This window comes from Phalacrocorax aristotelis, chromosome 1, assembly GCF_949628215.1.
Source record: "Phalacrocorax aristotelis chromosome 1, bGulAri2.1, whole genome shotgun sequence".
NCBI classification, from domain to species: Eukaryota; Metazoa; Chordata; class Aves; order Suliformes; family Phalacrocoracidae; genus Phalacrocorax; species Phalacrocorax aristotelis.
Window position 1 is genome coordinate 190,952,348 of NC_134276.1, and position 26,824 is coordinate 190,979,171.

General features: G+C 39.9%; 1 protein-coding gene and 1 long non-coding RNA gene across 6 annotated transcripts in view; one reads left to right on the forward strand and one right to left on the reverse strand.

Moving 5' to 3' along the window:
• Positions 1 to 26,824, forward strand: part of MET (MET proto-oncogene, receptor tyrosine kinase) — a 92,745-nt gene that overhangs the window by 19,940 nt on the left and 45,981 nt on the right. For all 5 annotated transcript variants that reach the window (XM_075081116.1, XM_075081114.1, XM_075081115.1 and 2 more), the window contains 2 exons: positions 662 to 1,876; positions 15,939 to 16,130. In XM_075081116.1, the coding sequence (XP_074937217.1) occupies positions 677 to 1,876; positions 15,939 to 16,130 (1,392 nt within the window). In that variant the 5' untranslated portion in view covers positions 662 to 676. The remainder of the gene's footprint in view (positions 1 to 661; positions 1,877 to 15,938; positions 16,131 to 26,824) is intronic.
• LOC142051719 (uncharacterized) lies at positions 12,142 to 25,485 on the reverse strand. Its single transcript, XR_012658608.1, has 4 exons — positions 25,369 to 25,485; positions 19,591 to 19,770; positions 12,985 to 16,149; positions 12,142 to 12,344 (listed from the first exon to the last, which is right to left on the reverse strand). It is a non-coding gene; the product is annotated as an uncharacterized LOC142051719 (long non-coding RNA).

A 26,824-nucleotide genomic window follows, 5' to 3' on the forward strand; every position in this document is an offset into this window, starting at 1 on the left:
ATGAAAGACAGTGATTTGGGGAGCTGGAGGGAGAGAGAGGGAGGGTTTCTTCCTTTGGTCTGGTGGAGAGAAGTCTTTTCCTTGGTTAATCAAAAATGTCAACAATAAAAGAGAAGCCCACTTCCAGCTCAAATCTTTGCATTATTTCATGTCTTTCCTATTTCTCATTTTTGAGCAGCTGTGCTAAGAACCAGCTCGGTCCCTTGAGGAACTTGCCAAATATCTTATATCCACACACAAAGCACTACACCCGCTTTGTGTGCAATCGTGTCCTGAGTGTCCTGAGCAGATTTGCTGTCAGCTACCTGTGCATCATCTTCTTCTAAACCATAACACTCAGCTGGTTTAATGCCAATGTGGAAGTAGTCATCCCTCTTCTGCTGCTGCTGTACAACACACGGAGGGGTCTTTCAAAATCCATCGTAAGAAAATCCTTGTGTGAATTGTTCTGAAAGCAGTGAAACGGGTACCCACAAAAAACAGTAATCGTAGCAGTTTCTAGCATACGACTGTTAATGACACTAAGCAAGATTATGGCACTCCTTAAACTGAAATAGTTCAGCTAATACATGCGGCCTAGAAACAGATTTCTGTTGACTGATAAACTGATGTGCTAGTACATGAAATATAACCGCTCTTTCCTTTAAATATATTTTGACAGATTAAATCTCTGACAATGAAGCCTTTTACTGCATATCCTTCTGGGTTTATCGTATTCCTGTTTGCCTTGCTGCAGCGGAGCCATGGGCAATGCAAAGAAGCAGCTAAGAATTCAGAAATGAATTTGAGTATAAAATATGATCTTCCTAACTTCATCGCAGAAACACCGATTCAGAATGTAGTTTTATACAACCATTATGTTTATATTGGAGCAGTCAACAAGATTTATGTACTAAATGAAACTTTGCAGAAAATTTCTGTGTACAAGACTGGGCCCATTTTGGAGAACCCTGACTGCGCACCATGCGAAGACTGCAAAGATAAAGCCAATTTATCTAACAGCGTATGGAAGGATAATGTCAACATGGCACTGCTCTTAGAAACTTATTATGATGATCAGCTCATCAGCTGTGGTAGCGTGTCCGGAGGCATCTGCCACCGTCACATCATTCACCCTGACAACCCTGCTGACATCGAAAGCGAGGTGCACTGCATGTACTCACCCCAGGTGGACGGAGAAGCTGATAATTGTCCTGACTGTGTTGTAAGCACTTTAGGAACCAAAGTTTTGGTGACCGAAAAAGACAGGTTTGTCAACTTCTTTGTTGGAAATACTGTGACATCTGCATTTCAGCCTCCTCATGTGCTGCATTCAATATCGGTCAGAAGGTTAAAAGAAACACAGGATGGTTTTGAGTTTCTCACAGATCAGTCTTATATAGATATCCTCCCTCAGTTCCGCGACTCATATCCCATTAAGTATGTCCATGCCTTTGAAAACGATCACTTTGTCTATTTTCTGACTGTCCAGAGAGAATCTCTCGACTCCCAGGCTTTTCACACTAGAATTATACGCTTCTGCACTTTAGACTCAGAGATGCGTTCTTACATGGAAATGCCTCTCGAGTGTATTTTTACGGAAAAGCGGAGGAAGAGGTCCATCCGAAAGGAGGTATTCAACATTTTGCAAGCTGCCTACGTAAGCAAGCCAGGTGCAGCTCTAGCCCACGAAATGGGCCTTGGGCTGAATGACGATATTCTCTACGGCATTTTTGCACAAAGCAAACCAGACTCTTCTGAACCAACCAACAGATCTGCTGTCTGTGCCGTCTCCGTGCGAACCATCAACGAGTTCTTCAACAAGATTGTCGACAAGCAGAACATGAAATGTCTCCAGCACTTCTATGGGAAAGAGAGCAAATACTGCTTGAACAGGGTAAGTAACAATTCCTTTGTTACATTTTGGGACTCTCCTTCTCCCTTTGCCCACTCCATTGCCAGGTTGCCATCCCCTCAGTTTCAGCTACAAAATGTAAGTCCCTGATCGTTTCAGATTAATTAGCATTGCTGGTGATTCATCTCTGTAAGGATTAGTTCCTGTAAACTGAGTATGAAAATCACTGAGGTCCTCATGGTTCTAAAAAAATATCAGTGGAATTGGGGAAAAAAATCCTTTCTTTTTTTTTAATTTTTAAGTAATTGTTTTTCTTGAGACACTGTGATGCAGATAAATGGAACATTTAGGCAGTTATTTTAATATCTCAAAAAAGTATTCATTAACGTTGGTATCCATGTGCACTTAGGAGTCCCTGAAAATATCACTCATATTTTAAACTATATTAATGCTGAATCACTGCCCTCCTTAGGAAAAAATAAAAGAGCTGGTTTGGAACATGCCACGAAGAGCCAGATTGTAATACAATTACTCATGCTTGATACATAAACGGTCCCACTGAAATCAGTTTTCTTAATGAAAGAAGTGTCTGTGAAAAGTGTATCTGAATGAGGATACCGGTAGTCTTGGATGGGAGGGTTGCCTCTCTGTATACCATGTGTTTAGGTGGTTGCTGCTTTCCAAGCATCTGAAATAGTGTATGTGAAGGAAGCATAGTAGTTATTTCTTCCCTTCTGGACAGTGTCTGTGCCAGTGTCAGCTCTTGTAAAGGAAATACAGAATCTGGGTATAGGGTACTTTTAACATTTATTTTGAAACACAAAACATTAGAGCTTTCAGTTGTACCTGCTTATGCAGCAGAGCCTTAAATGTCCTCTCTGGGGAGCTTTCTCTTCTCAAATATAGGAAGATTGGAGCTCAGAGGTGACACTGTCCTCTACCAGAGGGCAGGGCCGGAGCTGTTATGATGGGGCTCAACCTTGTGAGCCAAGATGAGGCCTGTGTCAGGATGGAGCAACAGCTCAACCTGCATTTGGGGCTGGATGGGATCCATCGTGCCCTGTTGTTGGTATGGCTCCTAGTGAGAGTGGGAACCACAGGCCTTCATCACCTCTATACCACCAGAGTCTTCCTCAGTACAGCTGCCCAACACAGGAGCTGGGTGACCTTTGGAGGTCCCTTCCAACCCAGACCGCCCTGTGATTCTGTGACATCAGGATGGGGCAGTGGCACAGGCCCCGTTGCAGCAGGGAGCCTCTTGCTTGAAAGAGAAGGGCTGCTCTTCACTGCCGGGGTGAGATGGGGTGGTCTGGGGAGAAGCATCTGTTACAGAGCTGCTGTGGCCTCTCCCCAGTAGCGGGACCCAGTACTGGTCCGACCCAGTCTGAACATCATCACAACTACCTCGGCGTTCAGGGGACAACTGCTTATCACAGGCTCCAGGTGTTCAACACAGATGTAGGCATTGCTGGTGGATGCTGATACAGCAACCACAACAGACATAGCATTTTATTCCCTTTTTTGGGGGGATTGGGCAATTTTCAGGAACTAAAAGCAAGTTAGCAAACATTCAGCTCAGTAACTTCTTATCTTTCTTCACTGTGTTATTGCTGTCCTAATTTTTCATTTCAGGTCTTAATATCTTTTTTTTTTCTTTTTTTTCAATTCATTTTAACAATGAATGTTGTTCCTCTCTGAAAGTACTTTTTTTTCCTTATTCCTGGGGTATTTTATTTGTGAGTTACTGTCTTTAAACCTCGTGGCCTTTAACTTATCTCATTCTGTACTTGCCTATACACCCGCTTCATAAGGTGATCTTTTCATAGCAAAGTATACCATTAAAATATTGACAGAATAATTTGCCACTTTTCACATGCTGGGAAGTACTTTCCTGTTTCAAAGGCTTTTCCAGAGTCTGCTGCTGCTTTGCATATCAGAACTGAATGTCTTATACTGCAGACAGTTTATTATAGTTGCCCATTTTCAAGAAATGTCATCAGAGCTCTGATTTCTGCTACATTAAATTGATAAAGGGAAAATGTTTCTGTGATTTCTTGTGGTACCTTTAAATGGCATAAAGGCAGTCAGAAATTTTTGTCCTGATTGTTTGCTTACCACTGAAATATCAAGACTTTCAAGCTTTGCCATTCCATTTCCTTTGCCTTATTCAAGAGGACTCATTAGGGCTCCAATAAAAAGTGTCCTGTGAGTTTTTTCAGATTTCAATTGGCCAAAAAGATTGGCAAGAATTTGCCAAGCATCCTTTATACACCTGTTTTTCTCAGGTGTGTGAAACAGACCTGCAAGGTTGGAAGGTGAAGGAAAAGAAGGAGCAGGCAAAGGAAGGAAAGCACATTATTTCTTATGCTTGTGTCAGAAATGTCAAATCTGGTCTTCCTTGATTTTGCTGGAGATAAAATAATAATTTAAAAAAAGAGTCCCAAACCTCTCAACTCTTCTTAGGCCCTTTTTTGTACACTGTAAAAATGTACATGAGGGCATAACCCATTTTTTGCCTTTTGTAAGTCACCTTCAACTTAAAAGAAAGCTTTTATAAACTGTGTGAGTATGTCACAGTTTATTTTGGCAAAATTCAGAACTTGCTTTTTGCAATGTAGCCAAGACGTTCTTTCTCTTTGATGTTGAGAGAATGAAACCACAGACCACTGATGCAAGTGAAAGGCACTGACCACTGTAAGATTAAGTCATAGGACAGTGAAAAGAGTACAGCAGTAAATATGGTATACCACTAACTTCAACATAAAAAAGAAAAATGAGCCTTTAGCAATGTTTGCAAGGGAGTGCTATCTGATAATTTACAGTTACAGTCTGATTGATGAAGGCCATTTCATGTTATCAAAAAAAGTCCCACAAGACAATTGTACATAATTTTGTTGGACTTTGGGTAGTCCATCTTTTTAAGTGGCTGTCCCTTAGGACTGTTTAGTCTGAAGCTGCTAGAATTAGACCAAAATAAACCAGAATAAAACATCCAAAACAATTCCTCAACTCATTCTTTTCAGATTTTCAGCATTTAAAAAAAGTCCTTCCAACTCATCTTGATACAGTTGACAAAATTTGTTAGTTTTTAGCCTTGTTTCCTAAAGGAATGAAGTTTATGTGGTCATGCTATTGTATACCTGTTTTTCTGTTAGTTGTCCTGACAACCTTAACAATAAGAAGTCTTGAAGATGTGAATCCAGAGAGTAATCCAATATATGCTTAGGCTATGGAAACTGATGCAGTTAAAGGAGCCCCTTTATAAACATCAGAAGGACTTACAGGGGCCAAAGCAGGTATTGCTCACACATGGGAAAAGCCTCTGTCATAGCTTAGTTGGACAGCAAAGTCAACCAGCCACAAGATTTCAATCCAGACACAACTGTGCTTCACTCATTCCAGTGCTCATGGAAAACTTTATAAAATCAAAATAAAACATTTCCAGTTGTGTTTAAGCGGAATACATAAGAAGCCAAAACCTGGACTTACTGAAGTCAGGGCTAGGAAAAGTGAATCTGATGGTGCATCTGATTGATATCAGATGTACCTCGGCAGAACTGTTAGCACTTCCTAGTAATTTCCTTCAATGAAGAGCTGGCTGTCACTTCAATGACAGCAAGGAGGAAACCAAACTGGCTTTGAATTAAAAGAAGAATTTGGAGTCGTAGTAAAGGGGTTTTATTGCCCAAGTCAGGACAATGATATCTGAGAGGTAGCTGCTGTGGAGGGTTTTGAATCACTGTTCAGGAATCTCCTCACCCACAATGAAGAGAAAACTGGATGTAGGCTTTTAGAAGATTTTGTTTGGTTACAGTTAGTCACTGTCAGCCCTGGTGTGGTACTCCTCAAAGCAGAGGAGTACTTAGATGAGGAAACAAATGCTGCTTACTTCATCTGCAGACATAGTCCAGTAGTGTGCACCTCTGTCATGGATTAAATGTGATTCTTCGAGTGAGGAAGATGGGTTGAGTTTAGCCTCGACAACCTCAACTATACATTTCAATTGTCATTAGATCATGATCTTACAGGCTTTTTTTTAAGCCTCTCTGCGCTTCTTATGTGCTAAACAACTGTGAGCTCAGTTCTCCTCTGATACCCAACTTCAATCACTATTGACTTACACGGAGAAGCACCCCTAAAAGTGAAATCCAAATTCAGCTCTGTAAAGTTCCTGTGGTTTTATTTCTTCTACAGGTAAGTACGGGTGAAAGCCTAAAGTACTTCATTCACCTTTTAGGAGAAAAGAAGCCACAGACAGGCTTTTGGCACCATGTTCCCAACAAGTGTCCTAAAGCAAGACAAACTGGCCACTCCCTTCAAAGGAAAGACACAAACAGTTGGAAGAACATGAAATGAAAACAGAAGATCACCAAAACAAAAGATGAAGTGACAGTAAAATAAGCACATGATGATGCTTCTTTATTACCATTACACACATGATAGATGAGTAAAATTGGGTTATGCTTATATTGTAATGGAAGAAAATAATTGCTGCCTTCTATCAGGAAACCACAAAGGCACTTATTGATCTGTCATCCTAAGGGTATGCCTAGGAATATTTAATAAAATAAATGGAGACAGACAATTCTTTTGAGACCCTCTAACCACAATATCCCACACCATTTGGCTTAGAATTTTTTGGCAGGTTTAAAAATAATGCCACGTCTTACTGACTAGGGGGGAGTTGATATGGCTTATTTAGATAACCTCACAGCATGGAGAAAATATTTTTTGTATTGCAAGTAGAATGTGCCTGAATATTTTCCCTAAAAGTCAGGCACCAGAATCCATTGGGTTGGTTCAGTCATTTATTCCACTGGAAATGCTATATCAAATGGCATACAGCACTCTGCCTGGCACAAAGCCTGCTCCCATCCATACGGATTTTGTGTGAGTTTCATGGTGCTGACATCTCAGAAGAATAAACAAAGAGGGTCTGGGTGATGGGCAATGTGCGCTGACACCCTTTAAAACAGGCTTAAGCCATAGTACTAAGGTGATGGGCTGCATCCATGTTCCTGCTCTGCACTCACTGCCTCTCTGCTGAAAGCCCAGGTGGTACCCCGAGGATCCCTGCTGTGCCCTACACGACACAGTGTGGGGGGGGGTGTGCTCACCACCCAGCTCCCCTCCACCCTTAGGTACATGGCCATCTACCCACAGGCCATGCAAGACCTGCCTGGGGCAAATAGCGTGGCCCACGGGATTGCAGGAGAGCCTGAACTCCAGTTAAGCTGCATGGGAGGGAGACATGGGTATGGGTATGGGTACAGGTACAGATATGGCTATGAGTGTGTAGGGGGTATGGTTATCTCAGGCTGGGTCGGATTCAGCAGAGGTGTAACTATAGACGTAAGGGCTGTTCTGTCCCTAGGACTGGCCGTGTGGACGCCGTCACAAGGAAGTTCCCAAGAAAAATGCAAGACAAAGAAAAAGGCGGGTCAGGGAGTTTCTTTGGAAAGTACCACACTGCCCTGAGTGGCAGATACCTTTGCAGACTTTTCCAAGCCCCAGGAGCTATGGGATCTGGGGGCTGACTTGTTAGTCCCCGAGTGCTGCAAAAACTAGTTTCCTTCTCCTGATCTCCTGTTAGAGGCCTGTCTCTGCCTCCCAATGCTGCTGCTTCGTGTTTTATCATCCTGATGAAAGCTGGATTTCTCTGTGAAAAAGTGATACCCATTAAACTGCCATTTTCTGCAAAGGGCAATGCTTTATCAGCCAGAGTTACTAATAACGTTCCATTTCTAGACTTTTTAATCAAATTCTTCCACTGAAGGCAGGGTTCCCTATTCGTTACTAGTGTGGAAGAGTGACTCTGCTGCTTTTCTCTGGAATTGCACAGAAGTAATTTCAGGCAGAAAGTAATTTTTTTTTAACATGGATATCTAGATTCTCTGGTCATTTGTCTTTGATGTCGCAGAGTTTCAGAAGGCCCTTAAATCATACTAAAGACTAGAACTGGACACAAAATAATTTTTCTATCCTAGGTAGCTGCAAATTCGAAAACCTTTACAATCCCACAAGAAGAGATGTCTCCAGTGTAGACTAGCAGGTATGCAGCATTAAGGACACGCAGAAGAGATGTGTAATATTCAGATCTAAGACTCTTTTCCTGGGTTCAGACCAAATTCTAAGGCTTGTTGCCCCAGATTAAGTTCCTGTCCAGTCTGCTGATGGCTGTTCTGCAATGGGACCATGTCAGCCCCTCCAGTAAAGAACTGCTTGGATTTCTTTATAAACAATTCCATGTACCAGAGAAAGAGAAGCTTATTCTGCAGTGCACTGCATGCAGATCTAAGTCCTGGATTCATCCCACTGGGCTTTGGTAGGTAGTTGAGACATCTAAGTAAGCAATGAATTTTCCTCAGGTTCTGCTGCCAAACGATGAAGAGAGACATAAATCCTGACAAAGCAGACATCTGCCTTTCAGCTCACTCAGCACCAGCCTTACCTCAGCAGTTTCTCTACTTACTCTCCTTGATCTGACTCAGGACCACATATTGCCGTCATTATTGCTCACTAAAGCAACAGTAGGCAATTATTATCCGGGAGAGTGTTGTGTTAACTCGAACTTTCTAGGTGGCATGTGGGTTTCTGATCTCAGACAGCTTTTGCATCAGAGTGGAATTACTCCTCATTTCCAAACATGCAAGTAAAACCAGAGTCAAATCCCATAGTAAATTAAAAAAAAAACCACTGCTAAGGAGGAAGATCCATGGCATAAATGGTTCAGAAAGCAAGTGTAGGTCACAAAGAAATATTACTTGCACTGTCTGGAGTGGGTGAAAACAATGAAATGTTAAAAGAGGAATGACCTTGGGGGAAGTGATAATGAGAGCTTCATTTTCTTAAGGCAGATGTTACCCTGCTTTTATACACAGCATGTGGAAATTAGGGCAAATTGCATTATTTTCTCCTACTTTCTGGACTCCTTTCTATCCCACACATCTCTTGCACCACTGTTTTGGCTAGACATGCAATTATTGTGCAATGTTATCTTGGAATAAGAGTCTCCACACTCAGCATTATTTTAGGATAACTGGTCTACTTGGAATTCGCAGCGCTCTTATTTCGTCAGAGCTTCCATGTAAATAAGGACTTCTATGAAAAATGCACCTGATGTACACTACAAATGTGCAGCAAAACTGCTTTTATCAACACAACATCTCCAATGCATTATTTTAGTTCTTCAAAATGTGTAATTAGTCAACACCTCTCCTTCGATAATCTGTATACTGAGTTAAATGTTAAATTAATGTAAGGGAAATCAGCAAAATACAAAGATTACTTAGGTCCATTTTATCTGCTGAATCAATAGGATATACTTAGTACTAATGCACTAACCAGATTATGAGGACTAATGCAGCACTGTTCAATGACAAAAGCAAATAACTCTTTGAATGATCTTGACAATAGAACATGTAATCATCTTAATTTGTATTAACTAATTACATTTAACATGGATGTCTTTTTACCTATTACCTTAAGTGGAGCATCAGTACAGTAACTTCCTTCCCCCTCTCATTTTAGCAGTGAAGTAGATCAAAGCAACAAGTATTAAGAGTCAGTGGGATGGTACTATGTAAAAATTTACATCAATGGAGTTCTTTAAAAAATTTATCTTTCTCTAGGCATCATAAAAAGTTGTGTAATCTTTCCATTGATTCAGTGAGTTCTGGATCAAGTCCTTGGAGTTGAAAGTGTAGCTTAAAGGTAACTAATCTTTCAGTAATTCCCTCTAAATTGTTCCTTATTTTGCAACAAGTAGTATTTTGAAGGGTTGGTTTCATGTGTAACTCAGACCATCTCCAGGCAACAGCAACACATAGCAGTGACCACTGCGTAGTTAGGATTGCTTGATATTTCCATCTTAAAGGACTGTTTCCAGTTGCCTGCTTTTTCTTAATCTCCTACTTCACAGTTGAGATTTGAAAAGTTTATTCTCAGAAAGGGAACATACTTCTGTATTTTATTTTAAAAAAATCTTTGATTTGCTTTCAAATACATGAGGAATATTGGGAAGAGGAGGAAGGAAGAAGAGGGAAACAATTCTTTGTTTAAAACACAAAGAGGAAAAAAACTCTTTTACCTTTTAGAGTAAAGCTTTGGTGCCTCAGCAGAAGTTCTTAGAAACAGGACAACCCAGTCCCCTGCCCCAGGCTTGTTCAGTTCTCTGTGAACACTGGACTGTGTTCATAGCACCTACACCCTCGAGGTGTCTTTCACTGGTCAAGAAGAAACCAGAAGCACGGTGGATCTGCTTCTATGGGAACTGTTTAGCACATAAATTTGTGTCCACTGGCAAAATTGAGCTGTTCCATTTATTCTTTTTTCCCCTTCCTTAGGATTACAAGACATGCTTGGTAATGGTGTCTGGTGCTACTGTGCAGAAATCTGTTTTACAAAGCACAAAGCATTTTGAATATTGCGTTTTCAAATACTTTTCTCTTGTAATGTGACTTCCGGGTGATTTCTGTTCGACTTCCCAAGAACACAGAGTTCTTGGAAAGAACAAGTTAGTTGTTTGACAAAATAGGGCTTGAAGAAGAAAGAGAAATTCAGCATATCTAGTACCTATCACAGCCACATTAACATGGCAATTAGCTGTCTTTCTGTGCTGTGAGAGCAGCAGGTGGGGTACACACTGTGTACCCCCAGCAGACTAGTCTAGCTTCCGTGTGATCTCCACGGCAGATAATAGCTGATTGATCCATTTGGGATACCTCCTTCTGAGGACTTACTGCCCCTATCAGTTGAATGTGTGCAATAGTTCAATACGAAAGACCCAATCTCTTGATTGGTAATATTTGATAAGGGAAGTGAAATGGGAGAATATGAATGTAAAGTGATCTTGGTGCCAATAAGGAACACTATTCATGTACGTTTGGCCTGCTATCGAACAGTACCTATGACTAGTACTGATGTGTGGGCATCCCTGTTTTAGTTTCCCACAATTGCTTCTCTTGGAAGTGCAGCAGCAACTTTTGGGAACTCACATTGCACTTAGCTGACCCAGTGAGTGAGGAGTCTTGCTGTGGACTTGCAGTTGATCATGTTGGCTAAAGCCAACACGCTACAACCAAAGAATTTCTGTCTCTCATGTTCCTCAGTCCTGGCTGGCTTCTCTTTTGCCTCTTGTACAGTGCTGGAGTTTGTTCACAAGAGATTGTTTTCTGGTCAATTACTTCCAAAAAATAAGTGTGTCCATATTTTTTCCATGTGTCATCATTAAATGTGCTCATAACCGTAAAGAATTGAGACACCCTGTGACACTTATGTATAGTGAGAACAATAAATATGACTATGACTTTTTAGAATTGCTAGTAGTAAAATTTTGCCCATTTCACAAACTTTCTGTCTTGCAAATTGCAGAGGAAGAAATATTCCTTTGTGATAGCGTAGTAGAAAGCTGTTTATAGATTTCCTCTTCTCCATTACACTTGACTGACTCTGACCAGCTATGGCATGAAACCACTCAGGAAAGGAGAAAGGAGATAGTCCTTTTGCCAAGGGAACTGACAGAAGAAGGCATGAAGTGAACAGAGTCTGTAAACGTGCCAGAAGCCAGTAAGTTTGTCCTTTATTGTTCTTCTCTCCCTATTTTGTCAAAGAGCTATAAGCACAAGGATCTTAGCAGTCATCTCTGAGCCAAGAATTAAAAAGACCGGTATGTGACAGCTGGGAAGATTTATGAGGTTTATGAAATTTAAGGAGTAATTCCTTTTAAAGATAACAATGATAGGCTAAATTTATAATGTCCTTCACTTTTATTTATGTGGGACTGGAAAACAAACAATACAGGTTCTAACTCCAGCCCTCTAACAGACCTTCAACATGATGCTGATCAAGTCACTCATCCTCTTCAGGCAACACCCTGGCTTCACTGAGTTTTGGGGGCCAGAATTTCACATTTTGTATTTACATGGACAGAAGCAGTGATCAGATGCATTTATCACCTGAAGAGAAATACAGCAAACTACCCAGAAAATTGAAATGGATTACAGAACAGCAAAACTGTATTGGCTAAAAATACACAAGAAAATTTAGAGAGGAAAATCTGGTAATGTTCTTTTGTGTTCCTCACAGTTACTCTTCCTGTTCAGAGTCTGCTGCTCATGTAACTTCTTCACCATTATGTGCTCGATTCCAGTAGGACACACTCCTGAAAACTGTAGTTCTATTATTCGTCTGAATTCACCAACCTCCACAACAGAAGAGATAAGCAGCTTATACACCATCTCTGGTTTTTAATTGGCTTGGGAATCAATTTGTTATGTTGAATCGTCAATTTATTCACTCTACTGCAGTTTCTTTGAAAAAAGATTTTTATTGTTTGCAGATATCGGGATCCAGCTCATTTAGCAGTAGCTCGTTTCCCCTTGCTCCATGTTATGCCATAGAAGTGCTCAAAGGAGAAAGGCTGGCAGCACTTGTGGGTGCCCAGTTCTCTTGAGGGAGACTCCCAGGATCCAGAGCAGAAAGCAAAAGTTGATACTTATTAATTTGATTCCTAACAGCAAACAAGTTAAAAGTTGTATAAACAAACCGGCAGGAAATAAGACTCCCGCTTATTCCTACTTTCACATGAGTTCTCCGTCATAACTGTAGTATTTTACAATTGACACTAGGAAATTTTACCTAGTTACTTTCAGACCATTTCTCCCATTTGTCAAATTAAATTTTAATTTTAATTATTTCCTCCAAATCGCTTGCAAGACAGTATTAGATGTTCTGCAGTGATTAAGTTATTAATTTCTAGTTATTCAAGACATTAAACATAATATCAAGACATTACACATAATATGACATTCTAATTGAGCACTGTACTTAACTAAGAACAGGTTTTGGCCAGCTCTGGAAGGATGAGCCTGGAGGAGTGTTTCCCCAAACTGCAGCTGCTGCAAGTAATAGAAAAGCTCCCCAAAAGTCTTTGGTTAAAATTTTGATTTTTTTTTCCCCGAGTCTAGCTATTCGGTCTAGAGATGAGACTCTATGATCAGTTCTGACACTGACCTGAGTATTTTTTTGAGATTTTCGTTAGTGGCTTTAAAATTTCGTCCTCACTTTGCACTTTTGGCTTCAGAGGTTCAACTCTGTCTGAAATACTATTTTTATGCAAACTGAATATGATCTATAAATCGTCACTTAACTGCCAAACAGCAACAGCTCTTGATAGCCCAGCGCAACGATGTCTAGAGACTTTTTTGGCACATTTGTCTTCAGTGGACCGAATCCAGGGTAAATTCTGAAAAACCACAACTTCCCATATGAACAAACAAGATAGCATTGGTTATCTCCCACCCTTCTGGACACGGCTAAAAGTCAGGACTTGCCCACAACCTCATTGCATTCCAGTGGCACACCTACACCAGCTTCAGAAGGCCCTCGCTATGAATCACATGCACAATTGGCACCTCTCATCCTACAAGAGAAGCAATGTAGCCCAACCCAAGCACTTACCCGCTCTCTAATCGTCCATTTCAATAGTTCTGTGATTTGTCACTGGAACTTGGCACAATATCCAAAGTGCATCATCTGACATCAGTTATTTTTCCACATTGACAGCCAAATGGATACTTACGTGTATACTGAGAGGGAGGGAGGGGGAGATTCAGGCTTCAAAGAGTTAATTTAAAGCAGCTTCTTTGCCGAAGTTTTTCATGTTATCAATCTTCCTTTAGTTTTCTAAGTAGCCTTTTAATCTCTGCATTTCTACTCAAAGATCAAAGCCTTCCTATTTCTTTAACAGCTAACCTTACATTATGGTAAATCCATGAAGTGCCAGGTTTTGAAAGAGCCATATGTGGAACAGTCTGCAGGTTCTTGGGCAGATACCCAAAATTATGACATCTCTGAGGAAGGCTGAGCTGACTTTGTGGCTGAACTGACTTCGGGGAAGCTAGGAAAGGTGTTGGGACAAGCAGGAAAATCTAGCCACTTGTTGAAAGGAGCTTGAACAGGGTTTCATGAGGCGTGTCAGGATGTTCAAATTGTGTTAAGATGACTACATAGGAGGATGTACTTTTTTAAGGTTAGTACAGAAACATCTCTCCCCAAAGTTGTTTGCTCATGGAGAAAAAGAAGTTACAGCAAAGAGCAGAGATCCCAAGTTGGGAGAGGGTAAATTCAGAAATCTGCCTTATTTCAAAAAGCATGAAAACTGTACATCTTTCTGCACTTGAACTATTCATACTCATTGTATGAGTAATCTTTGCACAGATGTTTCAGAAATACTTTTAGACTGGATAGGATACAATTGCAAAAGAATAAAGCTTTTTGCTTATTTTGTGGCCAAAGCAAAGAAAAGCTAAATTTGTCCCTTGTTTATCAGTCAAAATTATTTAATGTGTATTCAATGAACGTTCAGTGTGTCTTGTGCAAAGTATTTGTTCAGTTCCTGCTGAGCAAAATACACCATACTTTAACAGTTAATACCAAAACTAATGCAGCAAACACTTTAGCGTGTGGATAACCAAACTGTTAAGTCACTGCTGTATCAGATCTAATCTGGAAGCCTCCTTTCTGTATCATTAGGCAGTGCACAGGGATTTCAACTGCTCTTGTTTGGTCTTACACAAGTTTTTACCTAAATGATACAGTAAATGGGCAGTGCACCCGGAGAAAAGCTAGCATCACAGCTGGCTGCAACTCCTAGGGATCATGGAAAACTTCACCCGCCAGTGCTGTTGCTGTGCACAGTTCAGAAATGTTACAATTCAACAGCAAAGGACTGAGCTATTGGGTTGAACATTTTAATAGCATTTTCAATGCATTGGTTTTTTCCAGAATTCACCAGAGCTAAGCCAGCAAGAAAGTCTTAGTTCCTTGCTTACTTTCTCATAGTACTTTGATTCTAGGTAGTAGAAGGAAAACCATCTGAATCAAGAAAAAAAGAAAATAAAATTTTAGTTCTTCTTTTTCTTTAAGGGTGTGATCCAGATATATTGAATTGAGTGGAGAGACTCTGACTCTCTTTAAAAGGTTTAATTCAAGCTTTTAATTTTTTTTAAACGTGTTTGTAACAGCAACAAATCAATAAAAAAATTAGGAAGAATTAAGCTCTCGATTGATTTCAACAGAGGGAACCACCATAAGAGCCTTTATAATCTCCCTACACATTTATTCATAAAGTATGTCACAGTGGGAACATGCTAGATGTCTTCCAAATTTAAACTGGTTAGAGATCCTTCAGGGGGTTCCTGCTTATTATCTGTACGATCTCACCAAAACAGATGATGTAGTATCAATAGTAATGGAATTATCAGTTAATAGATTACTATTGAATTGTCAGGACAGCAGGTTATATTCTTCTCTGGAGATAAAGTGTATTGGTCAAGAATTTTTCCAATGAAAATTAAAAACATATAATCTCTATTTCCAAGCTGAAAGAGAAAATCCTGCAAATGCAGCAACTATTGTAGTACACTCAAGTCATATGAGATTGGACAAAATAGCGCATGAGCCGTAGATGATCAATACAATAGTTTAAGTAATTATAAAAAGCTGGCTTCCCCATAGTTTCATTTAAATACACAATCAGAAACATATTTTTCCTGGCTTATGTCACTTTTTTCTCTCTCCATCTTTTTCTCCCCTTTTCTGTCTTATCACTGACAAAGGTGTTGAAAGGCGAACAGGAAGAGAAGAATACTTGAAATTGTTATTTTAATGCAAAAAAAAGGTTAAACAAATTGCAACGTGTTTAGACAATAATTTTCCAGGAATCACTGTTTTAGAAGCAGGTGTGTCACTGGGCAAGGTCTGCAGTCAAGGAATTCGGAGACCCTTTGAGAAGCAGCATTACAGAAGTCACTAAGGGAAAGGATACCTCGATACATGTGCTTATACACGTATCATCTGGTTAAATAAAGACCCTGTGTCTTATTCGCAACAGACAGGATAAAAAAAAAGTTAAAAGAAACATTCCCATAACATCAAGAAGTTGTTGCCTTCCTCATGGAACATCATAACTGATGAAGCAATTAAGTTTGAAACATTTTAAAATACTTTCGGTCAAATGCATTTGTGCTAAATGACTTCACTCTGACAAAGATCTATTCCTACTCATAAAGACAGTACTCATCTGTACTTCATTTTCTAACAGGCTTTTTCAAGAAATGCATCGTACTGCAGAGCACAAGATGATGAATATCGCTTAGAAGTTACAACTCCTTTGCAAAGGGTTGACTTGTTCATGGGCCAGTTCAACAGTGTCCTGCTAACTTCGATATCTGTCTTCACCAAAGGGAACCTTACCGTTGCTAATCTGGGAACTTCAGAGGGCCGCTTCATGCAGGTAAATATTACTACAACACCTTCACAATAAAAAAAAAAAACAATGGGAATTTAGCAGGAGGGTGAAAAGTGAGGAACAGTGTTATACCAGTTTAACAAGGCATTAGAAAATTGAAATTGCTGACTTAAATAGAGCCTCTGGAATAGAAACAAAGTGCCTAATAGAGCATTCAGCAGTGTAAGTATTTGCATGGGCTTTCTGGTTGGGAGCAATGGTTCTGGAGCAAACTCCACCATGATCTCCACTTAGTCCGTCTGGTTCAGTTCACAGAACAGTTTTGGGCCATACAAACTAGATTTCTTTCAAAGGAAACTAAAGTGAAAGCTCTGTCTTGTATACACATCAGATATGCTCTAACCCCAGCTGGGGCAGAAGGGTCCAAAACAGTGATTGATTCTTCAGCCAGCTTCAGATATACGCTTCATATGGTCATTTGGTCTAGAGGATCAGATTAAACCTAGTTCAAAGGAAAATGCCAAGACAGTTTATAGTGTAAAAGCAGAAGCCTTGGCATGAGTTGTTTCTATATACTGATGCTCTCCTCTGTCACCAAATTACTTGCTAATGTACCCGTAGTCTAGGACTCTCAGCTCTAGAATTGAGATTAGCTCCTCCTCTGCCTACTTTCAAGTCTCTCTGAGTGCATCTTAGATTTTCAGGCTCTTGCTCATTCTCTCCTCACTCTGTTCTTTTGGACAGCTATTCTTCCTGTGCTAAAGCAGGTGTTCATAGTAAGTGGTCAGGCACCCTCCCGAGAAGCCTGTCTCCCTCCATCGAGTATATAACTAATCTAGACAGATAAATTACACTACATTTAGTCACCTAATTCTCTGTAGGTGACTAATGAAATGAATCTAACCCATAGGGACAACAATCCTTTAAAAACTTGGCAGTCAAAATCAAACGTCAGAAGACAAAATACTTTGAAAGCACCAAGGGCTTCCTTTATTCACCTATCCTATTTCAAGCACTGTCATCCTGTAGTGAACACCTTGGAGAGCTTGGCTTCTACAGCCACTACAGGGTCCAGCCTGGATGTGCATCTCAGCCTGGATCCCTCTTGCACCCAAGGACCTGTGTCCTTTTACTCTGCCAGTAGTATTTGTCTTCTAGTGGGCTTCCTGAAGTATTGGCTGTCTTTGGCTGTTCTTGCTCTCTAGGCTGCAGAGAGTCAACAAAGTTAGTATCATTGTCCCCCAACCATTATAACTGAAACCTGATGAGATTTGCCATCATGAGTTCCTGTGCTCTTCCAGCTTTCCCATTTCCCAAAACCTTCCATTAGAAAACACTTGAGCACTTGTACCTTTTCATAAAACTCTTTGTGTGGTGGTGTAGGTCGTCAGATAAAATTAACTAACATGATTTCCCTTTCTCCTCTCCCTTCTCATTCTCTATCCTTGCCACACATATTAAGTAGGGTTACACAGTGTCCCCAGTATTTGGTATCCCACTGTTGGCATGCTTTTTGGTCAAAGGGCATCCTATACCTCCTCTTCTGTCTTCTGCACAGGCCAGATGCAGAACCTGCCCCATAAAGCAAAATCCGTAATGCTCCTACAGGGAGGGAGGTCAGAGTGATTTACTACAAAGGATGGATGAAAAACTGGAGAAAAACATGTTTCTCTTTCTCCCTGAAAGATAAGAATTCAACAAAATGTTCAATGACAAACCTGCCAGTTTTGCCTAAACTTCCCATGATGACCTTGGAAACTTTAAGCTGCATTTTGTTTTCAGCGTAGGAAAGGCAAATGCTAACACACTGAGCACAGGAGCAACCCACGTTCTGTTCTTTCTTAAATGTAGATACTGGTTCACACAGCAAACATGAGTAATTTGTTTAACCTTTCTGAAGCCATTTCCTTATCTACAAAATACCGTTAATAACAACTACTATCTTACTCGCTGCATATCTTCTGGGCTGTCACAGAGCTTTTAGGGAGCTTCAGCGGAAAGCACAAGGCAGCATTATTTTTATTTGTAACATTCTTTAAATTATTCATTCAAGTCCTGCACCATACACTTCATTCAGACGTTTGCCCAACTCAAGGAACAATTAAAATATTTACAGAATACATTTCCCATTCCAGGTTCAGTTATGGATCAAAAGAAAGGCTATTGTGTAAACTGCACATTGCCATTAGCAGAAATATTCTCATCATTGAATTAGATTGGCCTGAGCTACAGGGGGAAGTCAGCGTTGGGCTCATATTGTAATAAGCAAGAGCTCTTTCTTTGAGGGTTTGGTGCAACCAGCAGGAGAATAAGCATACTGACTATCTTTAATGATGCTACCTCCAAATAAAAAGGTTAGTATTTGTTTTGCCTTTTAATGATCTTGAAAATATTACTAGATCTGTAGGATACAAAAGACACCACTTTTTGCACAATTCAATGTTCACTCACATTAAATCTTCTTTTTTTTCACTAATAGTTATCTAGGAAGTGCTTTCAAACACGTTCATTAGCAAATGCCCAGTGAAAGCAGATTTGCAGTGTTTCTATGGAAATATAGCTATTAACTGCAATGAGAAGATCATTAAAAATTGAGCTATTAAATGACCATTACTGAAGTAAAATGGGTTAAAAAGAAATCAGGATAATCTAACAATGACTGAATTTATCAAAAAGATAGCCCCAAACACTTCCTTACATTTTTTAGCAAAGCAACGTAATGATGTTCTTTTTTGTTTCATTCACAAATCTACTGGAACATATTGCAAAGAATCTTCAGTTTTTCTCTTATTACTCACCTCGCTTTTGCACAGTCATTCGCTCTCATATTTTTAGCTCTTTTTACATGCAAATATTGAATTTTCCTGTGCAGTCCCCTTGTAACTTTTAGCTGTTCAGAGTTTACTATCCCTTCAGAGGCAGGTATGCTTTCAGAGAAAATTAGTTGCAAAATTCTATCTATCAGGGAACCTGTTTTAAAATGGTTATATTGTATTAATATCTTGTGACCATATTTTCATGCCAACTATGTAAAAGTAAAAGAAAAAGTAATTATATATAGGTTTCTAAAATTAGAAAATCAGCTCAGCCCTTCCAGTGAACCCAGTTCATCTTGTATCCTCTTTGAAATACCAAACCTTACCATATTTAGACAATTTAGTTTGTGACAAATTTCAGCATTAGCAGTCATCCATGAGATTAAAAGAAATAGTAGTACAGTACCTCTGTCTCGGACAACTGCACCCTGAAGTGCCCAAATGTGAAACAGCTTGGTGAAAGTAATGAACATTTAATTCACATCTTTGCTATATTAATTTAGGGTTTCCTTTAATTGTTATGAAACAATTTGTGGGGAAAAAAAGGCATGTTTAAAACATAGTGATCATGCCACCTAAATTGAATTGAAGCTCCAAGCCTGCATGGTGGAAGCCAGTAGGTGTAACAGCAAGCTACTGATACTCAACCTGAGAGAAATTTGTTTCTCATATTCTCCCATTATACTTGCCTTATACTTGATCAGCGGCCATCCACTTGATTCTCCTTTTCTTTCCTTTTTCTTGCTGTCTTTCGTCTCCTTTTGCACTTTCTTCTGCTCGTCACTTTCTGCTTCCCTACTGATGCCTCATTTCTGTTTCCATTTCCATCCATTCTTCTCTCTTTACCACATGACTATAGCACAGCATTGCTGCAAAAGTCAACACAAGGTTTAACATATAGTTTCTGAGAACAAAGTTTTTCCTTCCGTAGATGATGGCTAGCTGATTCTGAAGTTTTGATGTATTCAGAGACGTATCACAGTGAATGGTTCCTATCTTTCCAAATGATTCCACTGAAACTTCTGGTATTACCTATCAAAACTGTGCTAATGATCCATCTCAGAATATAGCCTGTATTTTGCTTATTTTAGAAAGTCATCTGAGGAGCCACTCATATTCAGAATGCAAAAGCAGGTATGTTTTATTCAACCAAGGAATAGTCACCTGTTGTTTTCTGCTTGTGCTTTTAGTTCAATTAAATAGAATTATTCACTTAAACAGCTCTGGGAAGCACTAATAGTGGAAAGGAAATACAGCCTTCTTCACTACATGTTTATTGTTTTCAGCCAAAATCTAAAACTAAAATCACATTGATGTGGATGGTCCAAATATAGAAGATTCATGAGTTCTTTTAAGGAGGATAATTGGGGCCAGGAGGTGAATTCCAAAGCTCTCCTGGAGAGTAATTGCAGCCCATTGACATACTGAGCATGTTTTGGCTGCATCAGAAATGTTAAATCTGTATTTGGCCATGAGTACATTGGAGTTTGTAGTTTACCAAATATTGTGGAGTTTCTGTTACAAAACAGAACAGTAATAATTTTTCTGAGACAGCTGACATGCATGAGACGGAAAAGAAAAATGGTTTTACTTCCTTCCTAAGCTGAAGCCTGACAAGCTTTTTTCCCCCCTTCTTTTTTTTCCTCTTGAGAAGTTGCAGCTGTTTCAGCCTTTCTTATTGTGCTTGTTTTCAGAGTGTGACTGGGAACACAGGCTGAAAGTACAGCTGTTGGGTGCAAAGTGAATCAGGTATTTCACAGTGGTTATTTGATTAGAAAACAGCACCCAGTCATACTACTGTAGTTGGGGAATCAGATTTTCAGCTGGTGTAAAGCAGCCTTGCTCTGCTCAAGCCAAAGAAGCTACACTGAGAATAAGACTCACAACTGGAAGAGACACTTTCATTACCAGCCAGTATTTTGGGAAATTAGAGCTTGTTTTAAAAAAAAAAAAAACACAGAAAAAAAAAAACATGATATATTGCGATAAAATATCTTCTAGTTTTGCTCAGTTCCAAGGTGATTTTGGTTGGGTTTTTTTTTTGCCTGGAGCTTGGTATTATTTCAGAGAGTGACTTTTGAGTGATGAAGAAAAGAGCAAAGTTCTTCAGGATGGGGAAATCTTTCTGATAGCTCTGGGGAGAGTGGGGTATGGGAAAGTTTTACAAGATTTATTCTGAAAAGCTCACGTTTGGTCTGGCCTTAACAATGAACAAGAGACTGATGTCCTGGACATATGCAGAGGCTGATTTTCAGCATAACACTATGTTTGGAAGCAGAATACTGCATGTGCTCCCTGTGCTTGAAGCTGGCCTCACAGAGGTAAAACCCAAGCAAATGCACTGCTTGTTGGTGACTTTCTTGAGGAAGAGAGGGATAGAGAAGTTTTCACTGTATGTTTTAGAATTACTATGGGCAACTGCTCTCTTTAGAAGCAATTTTGGCAGCAGGGCCATCTCACCCTTCTGACTATACCAGTGAAACTCACTGCACAGAGGGGCAGCGCTGGGCTGCGTGTGGAGTGAGGAGCTCCCCCATGCACCCTCTAATCTTCATGGGGCAGTAGGACATCCATCCTCTTGCTCATGGAGGTAAGGAAAGGGTCTTCCCATGGGTATACGTACACCCTGAGATGCAGTCAGGCACATGCTGGCTGCAGTTCTGTCCAATCTAGCTGGATGTGAGCCAGCTCTAGCTGAGAAGCCAAGTGTTAGCAAAACATGGTCATGCACTGTCTTGTCTGAACAGATTCTGGACTGAAAATGGCTTAGGGCACGAGAACCAAAGTGTGATGGCACAGATAGGCCTTGTCGGACTAGAGCACATCACACAACAGGCCGCTCACCCTCCTCAGGGCCTCTCTGCACTTGTTAGGCACAAAACAATACAGAATAATAAGTAAGCCTTATTCTAGGGACCCATTATATCCCAGTATCTTTAACCATATTTTTATCTCAGAAAGGAAGTATGGGGTCAGAATAAAGATTCAAGGAGCACAGTCTCCTATCTCTGGCAGGGGCTAGATGGATAAGAGAGAGGTATGAGGCAAGTAAAAGCACACAGTGATACTCCTCCCAGTACTCTCCTGCTTCTGGCACTCAGTGGCCCAGAGATTCCCTGAGCTGGAAATTGCACCCATATCTGGTGTTTAATAGTCCTTGATGGACTTCTTTTCCATCAATTTTGCTTACTGTTTTTTGAAATTATTTGTTATTTTGTCCTCTAACAGTATGCTGTGACAATGACTTCCATAATTTCATTCTGCTTTGAATGATGAAGAGCTTCCTTTGAGTTTTCCTTAACCTGCTGCCTTATAATTTCATTTGGTGCCCCTGATTCTGTCTGGTGAGGAATAGGGACTGGGCTTGCACAGATCAATGGTCTGCGAAATTTTCACATGCTGAGCACAAACCTGTTGTCTTTCACATCCAAGTAGACAGAACACTTGGTAGTCACACTCATTTCCCAGGAATACTTATGATTAAAAACAAACACCATCACCACCACCAAACTTCTCATGAAAAGAGAGAAATTAGCTTGTGTCATAGTTGCTTTCATAGATTACATGCCAGGGAACATAATGCATGCCACAGAAATTAGTATAGACAAAAATAATCACATCTGCTTTTTATTTGTAACTGCAGTCAAGGCTTGGAAAAATTTGTCCCAGAATTCAGCAAGAGAGCCAAGCCTTCAGCATTGCTCTCCTCTTGGAAACAGCAAAGTGGCAAGGCCTCGCCTCTCCAGGAATTGAGGCTCAAAGCCATGGTGCCTATCAGCAAAATGAGTTGGTGCAGAGCAAGGAAGTACAGAGCAAGGAAAGGGTAATGGGATACCCATGGAATCATTGCCAGGGCTGTCCTCATTGCCTGCTGCTGTCCTGCCTCTGTGGTCCAGCAATTCACCTGGCTTTTCAATACTGACAGTCTGATGTATTTAAAGCTAAATGCAAACTATGCACATGTGCATTTGTAGGAATGTGAATAGTTGCAATCTTTCCCACTTTATCATTTTTAAACCAACAGAAGGCTGTGGCAAACTCTAGATAAGTAACATTTTCATAACTATAGCTCGACTTTTAACAGTTTTATAATAGCAGTTCTTTCTGTGGTAAAGAATGTACCTTGATGCTCCCAGAAAAAATACCAAATATTGTATAATGCAAAGTCCATATAGTCAAATGAAAATTAACACCTAGCGCCAAATAGCTGTTTTGAAAGCACACATGTTTTAATATTCAGTTTGAGTAGAAAAGCTTACACCCTTCAGAGGAGATCCATTATACTCTCCATGGATTAAAATGATATACAGCATTTAGAGAACTACATATGTGCCCTTTGCAAGGCTACGCTGCATATCCCAGGGCATTTGAGGCATTACACAATAAAGTTAACCCTGAGCCTATCTCTGCTGGGTAATGGCCTACACCTGCCAGACATCTAGGGAAAAAATAACAATATGATACTTAGATGGGATTGCTTTCAGAAGGCCTCTCATTTTTGCAGAAGATATTTCAACATGCAGACAGTAACATTTGTAATTCAATCCTGCTGACTAGCAGAACTGAGCATCAGAATTATTTTTAAAAGAAGCTGTTGCATGCTGTTTTTCAACTGAATTTATTACAGTCTTAACTTGCCATATTATGCACAAACAAACCTAGAGTCAGGTCTTCTTAATGTTAATACTAGCTGATGGCAGTGAAAGAATATTTAAATGATGTATTTAAAAGTTCATGGACCTAAGTGATCACTGACTTCCAGTATAAAGGATATAGTAATTAACATATTAATTAATTCATTCATTAACTGTTGGCTGTTGTCTTCACGGAAGTACTTTGAGCTATGCTGGAACACCACATACTTTTTCGTTTTTCTCTTAAACAGAGTAATGTAAGTATTGTGTTTGTTTTGAGAAGGATGTCTGGGGTTGTAGTTACTGATAATGAATGTGATTCTCAGAAGGGTTATTTGTAAGAACATCAGAAGAACCACATGGGCTTAAACAAAGGGTCCATCTAGTTCAGTGCTCTGTCTCCAGCAGTGGTGACAAGTGGATGCCTGGGGACCCAGGCAACACATGTAATACCTTCTGCTTTAAGCCTCTGACTGTTTTCCATTCTGGGGTTTTCCTAAGCTATTGGGTTTTGTCTGTTCAGTTCTTTCCATGTACATGTGGAGTTCCGTTGAATGTGTATTCCTCTTACATTCACATAGGTCGTTGCATATTGCTAGGAAGTTTTACTCTTTTGTTTGCTTTGAACCCGACTCTCACTTTTGTCTTTTGATGGTGTTTTTAGTACTTTTATCAGAAGAGATTAAATGGTCAGTCTCTACCCACTCATGATTCTGAATGTCTTTTTCATAGCATTTTCACGCCTACCCTACTCAGTCGTTGTTCATTACAGCCTTTTGATCATCTTTGTTACCCTTCTCTGAATCTTTCCCAATTTTAACATGCTGGTTTTGTCATGAAGCAACCAGAACTGCATAGAGAATTCAAGGTGCGTGCAAGCCATGAATTTGTATGACATAAGGATGTTTTCTGATTTGTTTTCTGATTTGTTCTCTAATCTTTTTCTAATAATTCCTAAGTTTTTATTTGGTTTTTTTTGACTGCTGCTGAGCAGTGAGGTGATGTTTTCATGGAACTATCAATCATATACAGCTTTAAATTCATCACCTTTGTCGTATTTCACCTGCCATTTTATTGCCTTGACATGCTGTCTTGTAAAGTCTTTCTGCCATCCTTCATAGTCTGTCCTTATTCTTATCACCTTGAATACCTTCAGATCATCAGAAAACTTTGCCACTGGACTGTTAAACCACATTTCCAACTCATTTGTGGGTATGTTGAACAGTATGGATCCCGGCACAGACACCTTGCAGAACACCTCTGGTGACTTCTCACTATTGCAAGGACTGACCATTTACTGATAACATCTGTTTGTTCTCTTTCAGTCAATTATTTATCTGTGCAAGACCTTCCCTCTCTCCTAACCGCTTGAGTGCACGCACATAGATATACTTTCAGTTCTCTTATGCTCTGGAGAAATGTTTAGTTATTAAATTAATTATTAAAATGCAATGGAAAACCCCAACACCACCCCACAAAAAAAAAAAACAACCCCCAAAAAAAAAACCCGGCACCTTACAGTCTTTGTAAAGAGAAATCCTTCTGTAGTACTGAACCATTTCCATGGTAGAAGTAACCCCTGTATGCTGGTGTGTCCATGGTAGATTAAAGCCACACTGTATGCATACCAGCCCAGTCCCAAGCAATAAAAATCAGAGGTTTCGGAGAATGACACTGAAGTCCTAAATAGCCTCTTCTTCCTGCTGTAGAAGCTGTCTTCAAATTGCCTTTTTCTTCAGGATTATGTTGGATAAGGGTAAGATAGAATTTCAAGGACTGGGCTGATGCGTGCACAAACTGCACAGTTATATAGACCAAAAAGAGCATTTTTACCTCTAGTGTCTGTTACAGCAGCACTGTAGGGTGGTAGATTACTTCCAAGCAAAATCCAAACTTTTATTGTGTAGTCCCAAATGAGTTAGGAAGTGTAATTTGACCTCCCTGTATGTCATGAGGTCAAAGTCTATTCTCTTGGGCTTTGAGCAGGTGATTCGACTATCGGCCTCAGTAAAATAAAGGTCGGTCGGTGTTTAAAGTACCGAATAATTTTTCCAAGATTGTAAAGATGGGATCCAAATTTACATGTATTGCTCTGAAGTTGCAATGCAGATGTGTTTAAAGGGTTAACACTGTGGCTCAATCAGAAAGAATGCTTGGCAATAAGAGGAAGCCTGGATTAATGATAGAAAAGAATTCTTAGCATTTTATAGCAGTGGGTATTCGAGATGAGACATGGCTAATGATCAACTAAAAAGGTATTTGCAGCTGTGGTGCTACCTCTCCCCATAATGCCAACATTAATCAAGCTTTTTCATGCAGCTTTGCAGTCCATTCTATTTTTCATTGCCCTGAATATAAAAACAGAGCTCATGCCCTAATACACTGAGTCAGAGACCATACTTCTGTGTCAGTGAAAATGATCAGACCTTATTGATTTCTAAAAGCTGCACTTTCTGTACTGTGAAACAAACCCATAGCAGTCTTTAACAAAGCCAGTTTCATTTTGAAGAAAAAAAAGCCTCTTGTAACCCCAAACTGTAAATACCTCTGGGATGTGAAGCACTTATCGCCATGAATTACCTGCTCATATATTTTATTTAAGTCTTGAATTACAACAAAACATCAGCTGTAATTACAGCACCTCTAAGTCTAGTTTTGGAGTCAGCCATCTTGTTGAAAGACTTTGGCAGTGAGAAAAGCCAGTGAAATCGTGTAAATCAATGTCCTAGCTGTTCTGATGCTGCCTTCAGGGTCAGAAGAAAACCTTCCTTCTGGCAAAAAATTAAACATTTGACATACAAGTTATTTCCAGAATGGCTTCAATCTTTTAAAATAATGAATGCCATTGAATCTCAACTTCTCAGCAAAGGTTGATTATCTCAGTTCCTTAAGTAAACTACATGTGATGCAGCTTTTGAAACATGAACATGGTGTTTCCTCATGTAAACAATCCCCTGCCTTTGTTGCCTGATACTATCACATTTGGGTGCACATCCTTCTGGATTGCAGGCCCAAGCCTATAAAATCTCACTATCGAATATCCACCCCAATCTGCAGATGCTTTATGCCTGTGCTTAACAGCCATGACTCATCCCATTAAAGTCAACAAAGTTAGAGTAGTAAAGTGAAGTGTGTGTTTGCAGGAATAGGCCCAAATTCTCAGAAGTATTTAGGTAACTCAAGATGAAGAGAGATGACTAGTAGGGGAATTCATACTGCTGTGACTAATCGTCCTAAGGTCTCCTAAAATCAATATATAGAGAGGGGGCTCTTCCAAAGGGTCTTCAGG